The 12,060-nt window shown below is 43.3% G+C and overlaps 1 protein-coding gene across 6 annotated transcripts in view; it reads left to right on the forward strand.

Moving 5' to 3' along the window:
- PIK3CB (phosphatidylinositol-4,5-bisphosphate 3-kinase catalytic subunit beta) overlaps positions 1–12,060 on the forward strand; it is a 403,067-nt gene that overhangs the window by 283,331 nt on the left and 107,676 nt on the right. For all 6 annotated transcript variants that reach the window (XM_063915643.1, XM_063915645.1, XM_063915642.1 and 3 more), the window contains 2 exons: positions 4,642–4,823; positions 5,069–5,294. In XM_063915643.1, the coding sequence (XP_063771713.1) occupies positions 4,677–4,823; positions 5,069–5,294 (373 nt within the window). In that variant the 5' untranslated portion in view covers positions 4,642–4,676. The remainder of the gene's footprint in view (positions 1–4,641; positions 4,824–5,068; positions 5,295–12,060) is intronic.

Below are 12,060 nucleotides of genomic sequence, written 5' to 3' on the forward strand. Positions count from 1 at the left end.
TCTGCACGTGGTGACCACAGACCACTTCTCAGCTCCTATGCTTTCTGGCTGATGTTTTGGTCACTTTTGAAAGCTGGCTGTGCTTTCACTATAGTGGTAGCAATCATAGCATGAGACGGAGTCTACAACCCACACAAGTGGCTCAGGTAGTACAGCTCATCCAGGATGTCGCATCAATGCGAGCTGTGGCAAGAAGGTTTACTGTCTGTCAGCGTAGTGTCCAGAGCATGGAGGCGCTACCAGTAGACAGGCCAGTATATCAGGAGACGTGGAGGAGGCCGTAGGAGGGCAACAACCCAGCAGCAGGACCGCTACCTCCGCTTTTGTGCAAGGAGGAACAGGAGGAGCACTGCCAGAGCCTTGCAAAATGACCTCCAGCAAGCCACAAATGTGTATGTGTCTACTCAAACGATCAGAAACAGACTCCATGAGGGTGGAATGGGGTGCCCGACGTCCACTGGTGGGGGTTGTGCTTGCAGCCCAACACCGTGCAGGTCGTTTGGCATTTGCCAGAGAACACCAAGATTGGCAAATTCGCCAATGCCGCCCTGTGCTCTTCACAGATGAAAGCAGGTTCTCACTGAGCACATGTGACAAACGTGACAGAGTCTGGAGACTCCAAGGAGAACGTTCTGCCTGCAACATCCTCCAGCATGACCGGTTTGGCAGTGGGTCAGTAATGGTGTGGGGTGGCATTTCTTTGGGGGCCGCACAGCCCATGTGCTCGCCAGAGGTAGCCTGACTGCCATTAGGTACCGAGATGAGATCCTCAGACCCCTTGTGAGACCATATGCTGGTGCAGTTGGCCCTGGGTTCCTCCTAATGCAAGACAATGCTAGACCTCATGTGGCTGGAGTGTGACAGCAGTTCCTGCAAGACGAAGGCATTGATGCTATGGACTGGCCTGCCCATTCCCCAAACCTGAATCCAATTGAGCACATCTGGGACATCATGTCTCGCTCCATCCACCAACGCCACGTTGCACCACAGACTGTCCAGGAGTTGGCGGATGCTTTAGTCCAGGTCTGGGAGGAGATCTCTCAGGAGACCATCCGCCACCTCATCAGGAGCATGCCCAGGCATTGTAGGGAGGTCATACAGGCACGTGGAGGCCACACACACTACTGAGCCTCATTGTGACTTGTTTTAAGGACATTACATCAAAGTTGGATCAGCCTGTAGTGTGTTTTTCCACTTTAATTTTGAGTGCGACTCCAAATCCAGACCTCCATGGGTTAATAAATTTGGTTTCCATTGATAATTTTTGTGTGATTTAGTTGTCGGCACATTCAGCTATGTAAAGAACAAAGTATTTTATAAGAATATTTCATTTATTCAGATCTAGGATGTGTTATTTTAGTGTTGCCTTTATTTTTTTGAGCAGTGTGTATGTATATAATATATGTATGTGTGTGTGTGTGTGTGTGTGTGTGTGTGTGTGTGTGTATATATATATATATATACACACACACACACACACACACACACACACACTCTGTATGTTTTTTTTTTTTATTATATACTGTATGCTTATTGCAGTGTATTGCATCTTTCCCATTGGCTGTTAAACTTTGCAGGATATGATGGCTCTCTACAAATAGCCATCTGTGATGCCAACATGAAAGTTATTACTGTTCATTCAGGCTCTTATTGCCTTCACTCACACAATGACAGGTCCAGTCTGTGTTTCTTGACACAGTTCTCTGTTTTTATCCGCTGTCCCTTCCTCTGGAAGGATGTTACTCCACAAACTTGTCATTGTTCTTATCTCTCTCTCTTTGTAATGTGTGCATTAGTACAGAATCTTATAGAATGACTGTAATGCTGAAGCTTAGGACAAGGCATTATCTCTGAGAGAGGTGGTGAAATGGTCAATGATGTACTACAGCCTGGTCTGTTTGCCAAAGGGTTACATGAATGATGAGCTTGTTCCTGCAGTTGGCTTGATGTGAATTTATACCTCACACTTGGCCGTTTCCATGTAGCCTGTGACAGGCAGCAGGTAGCGAAAAAGCTTGTGTGTGAGTAGGAGGGCACTGGGCTCACAAGTACCTGGAATGAGGGCTGTGATTGATACACAGCAATCTGAACGGTGCATGGCATCCCCTTACACGGATACTGGTCAGCTGTGCTACCTGCAGCAGTTTTCTGAGGCTGTTGGAACGTCTAGCAAATTGCTGTCTTCTGTATGAGAAGACTGGATGGTAAGGTGACTTCCTGCCACTACATGTAAACAGCGTAGGCATATCTGCAGCTGTCACAGCCTGGGAGATCCCCTCGGAGTAGGATGTTCATGTGTGATAGTACTGCTGGCTGTAGAGTACTATCGGGGAATATAAATTGGTAAGCTAGGCTCTAAATATAAAGTCATTTAAGATCTCAGTTGGGACAGGTGGCAGGTAAGGAAGGGCAAATAAAAGGGGACATCTCATGTTTCCATAATAATTGCCATCTGTTACATCTTGCTGCAACACTCGCGTCTCTCCCTCCAGAGTCTCACATGGTCTCTCAGTAATTGCCTGTAGGATACTGGCCTGGACCCAACCCAATCCTAGTCTAGTGCTGGACAATGGCTGTTGTGTTCAGCTGACATGATCTTGTTTGTTGTTGTACACAATTACGGGAAGTGATATTATTAGTATTGCCTCATGACTGCATAAAACGTTAACCCTTAACACAACGGGTCAGCAGCAGTTCAGAAAGTCAGCAGTTGTTTCCATATAGGATATTACTGTAATCCTCTGTATATACTCAAATGTCACACGGTAGCACCGATTACTTATCACTTCCTTATTCCAAGTGTATTACTTCCCAGTTAGCCTAGAAAGCAGCACAGTCTGTCATTTTTATCTGTCATTCTCCACTGTTGAACCTTAACAGGTTTGTTTGTCTTCCTACTGTAAAGCGCTAAGTGTTAGTGCCACTATTTACACACTCTTGATAGTGCTGTTGAGAATGTGCAATGACAGCAATGATCACAATGGCAGTGTAATACTTTAATGCAGGGCTGGTCACATTCAAGGAGACAGTGCACCTAAACAAATTGCTGCTGGCACCTAGCATTACAATCATGTGTTTTGGTGATGCAGCCAATGATGCATTCCTGACTTCCGTATTCTTTAAAAGCTTCTGCTTTACAGCATATGCGTGGAGGTCCTCCTCAGCTAAGATGATGCATTCATTGTTGTGTTATGGACTTGGAAGTAAAACATTTAGTAGATTTTAAAAGGTAACGCAGAGCTCTGTTTCGTGTGCTGTACGTGTTTGTTTAGGTCATTCCAGGTAGTGTATGTAAGACTGCAGGTTGTACTTCTCAAACATACTATCATCCATGATTTGGTGAGAGTTGAAGTAACAGCTGTGTGTCAAATCGTGTTATTCTGCAAATGAATTTATGGCACTAGGAGAATATTGAAAAAGTGTTTAGATTCTCCATATCTATAGGTTGCAGATTAGTGTCTGTTCATACTATCCATGGTGTGCTATAGTGACCGATGTATAAAAACAGATTTCATTGTCACCTGTTCAGTTCAGTTTGCCTTAAAACATTCTAGATAGGACATGCGTTACTCCTTGCATAAAGAGACCTTTATGCTGTTACTTCCTTTTATACTGTTCATTCAATTTCTACTGTATTTATTATAGACCAGTGCTGGGATTTTTTTCTCTTTCCACCTTACCTGTGGTGTATTGAATACATTTTTACTGAGCCATCAGTTCTGTATTCTGCTGACAACAGGGTCTCAAATGTTTTTTTTGTGTATTATATTTTTAAGTCATTTTGTTTACAGAGTAGTGCGGCAGATGTATTAACCTGGAGCAAGTGATAGAGCAGTGATAAAGTAGTGGTGAGGGCAAGGTGATAACGCACCAGCCAATCATTACGGGTTTGAAAAATGACAGTTAGGAGCTGACTGGCTGTTGCGTTATCACCTTGTGCGTACCAATACTTTATCATTTCTTCACCAGGCTTAATACATCTGCCCCAATGTAATTTGTCTGACAAAATTATATTTACACCTCTAAGACATGTGACCTGGGAATTTGCAGAGTCTCATATTGACCCTGGTAAAGAACAGGGCCAGGATTTCCATTTGTATAGGATCAAAATATATACCTCTCTTTTTTCTCTCTCTCTTGCCGTCTCTCTTGCTCTATTTCTCTTTTTCTTTCTTCATCTGCATATTCCAAGAGCCATACAAAGCAAGTAGAGCCATTTATAGTTAATGGGACAAATACAGAACCCTGTTACATATAAGCCAAGGGTTCTGTTCATGAGAGTTTACGCTCCTCAAATAGGTTTGTGCTGTGCACAGGTTCTTAACATATAATAAATACTTTGTTTTGTCCTTCATGATGAGTATTAAACAATATGCGTTACAATTGTAGTGCAGTGAAGCTGAACATCACAGGTTTATTTAACATCTGCCTGATGTAATCTCTGCCATTTATTTATTAGCTGTACATTGTTCTTTAATATTTTGTACTGCTGCAAATATACAACTCTATATATTGCCAGATAGGAAACCTTGCTTCCATTGTCCATGTGGTTTCACAATCGATCTTCAGTTACCAGTAGTGTCATGTCCTTATGATGAACTAGAACACATGATGATCCAACTATGCCTTCTGTTCTTCTAGGGCCATGTCTCACAGGTAGTGCCTCATCCTAGAAGATGCCTCCTGCTGTGCTGGACCCCATGGACATCTGGGCAGCGGACACACAGCCAGCTCCAGATGTTGAAGTGGATGTCCTCCTCCCCACCGGGATCTATATGCAGATGTTGGTACCACGGGATGCTTCCATATCACACATTAAAAAGGTGACGTAGTAGGCGAGCAATGCCTACCATTAGACATTTGTAGTCTGATTTGCAACAGCAGATGCTGGCAGGTATCCTCAATATAAATGGGCGCTGCTGTTTCTGCAGCAACTGGAGGTCAGTTGCGCTACCTTATGTAGTGGTCTCCTTTTATATTTCACCTGAATGTGTTATTTTCCCATGCTCATTGGCACCCTAAGCATCACTGCAATGTGTGTAAGATTAGTGTTCTGTTCTGTTCACAGCTCGTGTGGGATCATGCCCGAAGTTACCCCCTTTCCCACCTGCTCCTGGAGAGCAACTCCTACATGTTCCAGTGTGTCAACCAGACAGCTGTCCATGAGGAACTGGAGGACGAGACTCGGCGGCTCTGTGATGTCCGACCCTTCCTTCCTGTCCTGAAGCTAGTGACCAGGAGCTGCAACCCTGCAGAGAAGCTAGATTCCAAAATAGGGGTCTTAATAGGAAAAGGTAATGTGAACAGCCACCAATAATTGGATGAATAATACTGTTCCCAGGAGAATGGGTGCCAGGTTTCAGCTGACCGTAGACTGTAAGCTATGGGTGAATGAGGTCCTACTGCAGAAAAAGGGACAATGGCTGTTATTATGCCATGCTCCTGAGACTGTACCTCGCATCCACAGAGTTGTTCTGGATCTCATGACATTAGGGGCTGCTCTATAGTTAGCGTACTGTATCTTGGAGATCTCAGTTATAAATATAGCAGTACAGTTAAAACAGTTTAACATAACCTTTTATCTTTACTGTAACTGTTCCCACATAACATAACACTTTATCATATGTCATGTATACAGTTTTTATTTTAAAATGTAAATGCACACTAAATTTTTTCAGTAATCAACATGCGCAATCTTAACTCATTGCTGAGAATGTAAGAATACAATTCTTATCATCAAGGGTTTATTTTTTCACTCTTCCTGTATCAGGGGCAGACAGTTCCCAAGAGCCAAGTAGCCAGTGCTCCTAATGCAGGATCCTTCGGTTTGAGAGTCCATTCTATTTATGTCTGTGCATGCTTGTTTTCTCTGGCTCCTTACAAAGTCTTGCTGGTTCCTAGATTTTAATGACTGGCACCTGAAATCTACAATAACAGCCCTGTCCTGCCTTTGACTCACTGCAGCATATTAAATACACAACTAAAAGATGAATTAAATATATAGCACCACTATCTTGCACAACACTGCAGAGAATATATTTGTCAGTCACATCAGTCCGTTCCTCAATGTAGCTTGAAGCCTAAAGTCCCCAACACAGATAAGCACTTATATAAGATTCCAAATAACCTGCCAGTTTGTTTTTGGAGTGTGGGAGTAAACCAAAGCACCCAGAGGAAAAGTGAGCAAACATTGGAGAACATACAAACTCTACACACTGTGCCCTTGGTGGGAATTGAACTCATGGCCCCAGTGCTTTGAGAGAGCAATGCCAACCTCTATGCTAAAATAAAACACAGGAATAGCACCTGCAACATCCAACAGTTTGTGTAGTTCAGAATTTCAATTTTAGCATTAATCATATTGTCAATAGAATTTAACTTTTTTTTTTTTTTTAAAGTCATGAAATAAAATCCCTGTTGCTATTGCTTTCCAGAACACTGTAGTCCGCATCAGCAGTGCCTCAAGGTATACCTGGGATTTCTGTGCTGTACTTTCAGCGTACGTACGTACGTACGTACGTACATACATACATACATACATACTAGGGCAACATAGAAATGAACAAGCCCACAATTGATTGGCTTCACCAATTGTTTTACCCTGTAGTGTTCAGAATTATAATGCTAGGCCATCTCACTCTACCGTGAGCAGAGACGGGGGATTTCAGCTAAAATATAGAAGGGAGTATTTAAGCAAGTGGGTATGACCACTGCTGCCTTCCCACTCTACTAGACTAACACATGCACAGGACAGTCACTGATTGGATCTCATGCAGGACGTCCGTTACCGTGACATCACTGCTCCTGTGGGTGGATCAAACTGTCCACACAATGCATATTGGCACTGCAACTCTACAAAGCTGTCACTGAAACTCCAATTCATTCCTTCTATTATAATAGTCTACTACAGAAAATTCAAAGAGTGCCTGTTAGTCATATGAAGATATTATAGTGTATGTATGCAAGTATTTATGTGTGTATGTGTGTGTGTGTATATAATATAACATTTTTATTTTATCCAGCTTTGTAACACACAGCATATAATTATCCTATGGCAACTTTAATCCTGCAGGGGTGCGAGGTTTAGCTGAAGTATGGGAATGTAAACATCCACACTAGCTTTAAAGTGCACTTGAGTTTAATCAAAAGTTTCCCTTCAAAAACCATTGGGACATTCAGCATATAGACCTTGTATACTATGTCAGCATTCTAACTCCAATGAGGCCTCAGGTTAGTTTTGCAGAATGAAATAATTCTGGCTCATCTCCCAAAAACTCCCCATGATCTGCCGGCCCTGCCCTGAATGACAAGCTTTGACTTGACTTTGGCAGAGGAATTAAGAACAGAACGTTTGACTTTCCAAGCCTCAGCATGATCCTCTCCCAAACCTCTTCTCCCTGTAGAAGGCCTCTCTTTCCAGCTTGCCTCAAATCCTGCTCCTTTCCAGAACCCAGTGCAAAACATGGCTCTGCATCTCGCACACACTGAGCCACATATGGTCTTACAGATCGACCACAAGAAGTGCAACCCTCATCCCTATGAGAGATTTTATGGTTTTCATTTGTTTCCTAATTGTGGAAGGTAACATAAGTGTGGCTTATATAGGATTGGCTTACTTTGAGTTACAACACATATGTGGTAGTCACCCCATGTTATTAAATAAGTACCTACACATACAGAGATGATGTATATTTAAGATGTCTCTTAGCGATGTTCCTTATTAGCCGGCTCATAACGCCAACTCTCAGTGCACAATGCGCTCGTTTGTTTTTAATAAATGCCGGTTTCCTCTGTCTAGCCCCCCTCTCCATAACACACACACTTCTACCTTCAGGGTGCTGTCAAATGTTTGAAATCACTTAAAACGAGTTTCATGGAAATTATTTTTGTGATCTCTCTGTGTGCCTGGGAGAGAGATGGTGCTGGTTATCCGCAGCTCTGGGTTTGGTTTATTCCAGAGCTCTGCCACAGAGCTGTCAAGACTGGGGGGAGAGAGATCATATGTAGGAATGCATAGATCAGGTCCCCAGATGCACAGATTGCAGGGAGAGACAGGCGCCTGGAAACACTATGAACCTGCAGAGCTTTACCTGTGTGCCAGCTCCTAGGAGAATTTTAACCCCCTCATGACCTCTTCTTCTTTTTTTTTTTTTTTTTGCCCAATAACCTTTTATTCAGATTTTTTTTTTTTTTTTTTTTTTTTCCGAAGACAAAGCCATTTCTACTAGTTTGATCCATCTGGGACTTTGTTCTTATGAAACCAGCCCTGTCCACTTATGGAGTGTTTTGCCAATCCACCTATACCTCTTGGATGTTTGAGAAGTAAAATGATGTTATTATACATTATCCTCCTGCATAGTCATTACAATTCTGTCTATTTTACCGGTTTCCTTTCCTAATGTTGTATTGCTCCCTCTTAAGGTGTAGTCAGAGCTCCTTGTTATATTTATTATATTTTTTTTTTACATCTGTCTGGCATTTTCACCTTTTGTTAGCCAATCAGTATATCAGAATGGTCACAGCAGAAAAGACTATTTCAGGAATTTTGTATGTTATTTATTATTTATTTATTAACAGTTTCTTATATAGCACAGCAAATTCCATTGTGCTTTACAATTGGAATTGATCTTAAGTGGTGACCGATCTAACAGCACAGCATTGTAATATAGTATTGGGGGGGGGGCATTTCAATAATAGGGGATATGCGGTTACAGCGTTCAGGTGTTTGAGTCTAGACAGTTATTTTGCCGTCTGCTTTCCTCCGCACACGTCTTTCTTATTGTGTTATATCCCTTTCACATCGCCAAAATAACCCGAGTTATTACCGCGTTGACCCGGGTTGAGGTGTGGTGTGAAAGCACCAAAGTCAATAACTCTGGTATTTCAACCCGAGTTAAAAGGTTTATTCCAGCATCGGACCCGGGTTATTGTGCATGTAAAAGCTACAGACCCGGCATATTCAATCAGCGTGTGAGAAAATAGTGCTGATTGGCTGTTTCCATGTCAGCTGACTGAGGCCTGCATACAGAGCCCCCTCCTTTTGTTTACTGTATAGTAACCTAATCATGTGAGCCAAGAAAGTCCTTTTAAAATGACATCACACTGTTTTAACATGGATAACCCGAGTTGAGTAAAAAGGCACCAACCCTGCAATAACACAGGAATAACCCTGGGCAATAGTGCGATGTGAAATGCTCTGACCCGGGTCGGATCCGAGTTAAAAACCCGGGTTTGCGATGTGAAAGGGGTATGGGTACAGATGGAGCTGCGCTCATCTGAGGCTGCTCCGTCACATACGAGCGCTCCCGGCGTGACTAGGCAATCCGTCCACCTAGTCACGCCGGGAGCGCACCGAGATGCTCATATTCTAGTGGAGGGGGCACATGCACGTCACGGATCCGGCGATCTGTATAAAATAGATTGTGGGGTCAGTCTATGCATACATGGTAACAAAATGCCATAGATGAGCATACCATCACACACTAAAACCCCTTTCATATCTCCAATCCCAGATCCCACCTGGGAATTGGAACGGGTCCTTCCCGGGTGGGATCCGGCATTGGACCCTAACAGCAGGATTCCCGGGTTGGGTTGCCACAGGAGCGGAGGCGGTGCTGGGTAATGTCATCCCTGTGCCGTCTCTCCGTATGTAGTGAACGGGTCGCATGAACCCGGGAACCCATTCACACTGCCACTAACCCGGGAATAACCATTCTTATAACCCGGGTTGAATTACTGGGTCAGGCGACCTGGGTATTCTCCACATCGCACAGTAATCCGTGTTGACCCGGCAATATACCGTGTCGATACCGGGTTATTTGTGTGATGTGGAAGGGGTGTAAATAGGTTTAGAAGTTTGTGGACTCTCAGATGCCGGTTTGTCACCTAGTATCAGAAGGCCATGATAGTTACTATTCTTTATTACCAGTTATTTATAGAGCGCGCACATTCCAGTGGAGTCTACAATCTATATTCCCTACCACATGTACACGCACACATATTCACACTAGGGTTAATTATGTTGGGAGCAAGTTAACCTGCCAATGTATTATTGGATTGTGGGAGAAAACCGAAACACCCGGAGGAAACCCACACAACCCACTCAAGTACAGTGAGAATATACAAACTCCACACAGGGTCATGGTGGAAAATTAAACCCATGACACCAGTGCTGGGAGGTAGTATTGCTACCCATTACACCTGTTAAGAATGTTGGTAAATACGCAAATAAGATGTTGAAACCTGTAGGACAGAATTTACCTTCTGGATAAGCATGCGGATATGTCTGACGTTTGATAGGTATGTGTTTGTTTTTGTTATGTATTTTATTTAATTCAGTGGACATTTTCATTTTAGTTTGAAAGCCATTTATATTTCTTTGCTTTTATTTAGTTGTTTATGCTATTATTCCATGACAATCTTATTTTTTTACTGTCCTAAATAACAACCATATTATAACTGAAGTGCCATTACTAGGTGCAATTAATTGGCAATTATTTGAAGTAACTATCATAGCAAATGCTTTTGCTCCAGGCATGGCCTGTGGGCACTTGAGACTTAATATGATTGACAAAGGAGTGGATTTTTAAGGTGTCTGGACATGATAAACGGGTCTCTGATAACCCCAGGTCAGTATTATGTGTCCGTGCACATCCATGCATAGTTCATGTGTCGGCCTTTATCCTGTGTTTTAGTGTCTGTACAAATTGTATTGTTCTTATTAAAGTCTCAGATTCTCTCCAGAAGGGGCTGGGCTGGGAGAAGCTCTTCTCTTCTGTTCTGTTCAGGGCACAGCGGTGTCTCTCTAACTGTGAGATCACTTGGATATGCGCCAGTGCAAAGTGAAAGCCCATCCAGGGAGACCTTTCCCTGGAGCCCACCAGCACTTGGTGTCTTTTACTGCCTGTCAGCAGCCAGGACCCTTTGACAAGTTGCATAACAATTTTGACTCTAAAATGGGGTACTGACGGGGGAGATGCGTGCTGGGCGATCTTAACACAGACAGCTCAGCACACATCTCTCCCCCCACTCAGCACAGCACAATGTGCTGAGCGAGGGGGGGGGGGGGGCGCTCACGTCACACAACGGTGAAGTGAGCAACCCGCTAGATTGCTTAGATTTTAAACACGGATCTCTCCATGTGTACCTCCCTTTACAGTTCTATGTTAGCAGCATTGTAGAGTTTGCTATGCCTGCCTTCAACAGCTCTCTGTGAAGAATACCCTGATCTTTTTTTTTGTGATTGACTTGAGAGTGGATGATCTTTAAAGCATCCTACTGACTTGACACTCTACCTTCTTGCTGAACAATATTAATGCTTCAGCTAATCTTGGGAACATATATAATAATTATAATAATACAAATTTTATTTGTATAATGCTCTTTCTCCCATGGGACTCAAGGCGCTTTATAGTCATCAAAGACATTAGTATATGGTACAAAGGATGTAGTATTACAGCAAGTAGAAAAACCGCACAGAAAAAAAAAAGTTTGAGAGCTCAGTAGGCATAATGCAGGGTTGGTGCAGTCATTTTGGGTAATAAATTCCACAGGTTATTTATTCTACCCACGAAAGCTACCCGGTGAGACAGCCATCCTGGATGCATTATGTAGTATTACTTTGGGTGGAATAGGTCACACCTAGAAGAGATGACACAAAATGGTTGCTTGCAGTATCCTAATGCTAAAAACAGGGTCTTAATGTGACCGTCGGGTCCATGTATTTTGCATCCCATCCACGAGAGTACCAGATGAGGCAGCCCTCACCAATTCCTCTCCCACTTGCGTCTCTGACATTATCTCCCTTTAAACTCCTGCTAATGCACACCACCTCTCCTGCCTACTGATTACTTCCTCCTACCTCCAGGATTTTGCACATGCTACTCCCTTTCTCTAGAATTTTCTTCCTCTCCCCCTTCAGACTCTCTCCATCTCTCTAGAAAACTTCAAACGGGCTCTCAAGACCCACTTCTTCACCAAACCTGGCAAACTCTCATCCTAAGCCCTCGGTCCCACGCTCACGGTCTACCCCATCTGTGTCGCCCCTGTCTGTCTGCCCCT

This window comes from Pseudophryne corroboree, chromosome 4 (genome assembly GCF_028390025.1).
Source record: "Pseudophryne corroboree isolate aPseCor3 chromosome 4, aPseCor3.hap2, whole genome shotgun sequence".
NCBI classification, from domain to species: domain Eukaryota; kingdom Metazoa; phylum Chordata; class Amphibia; order Anura; family Myobatrachidae; genus Pseudophryne; species Pseudophryne corroboree.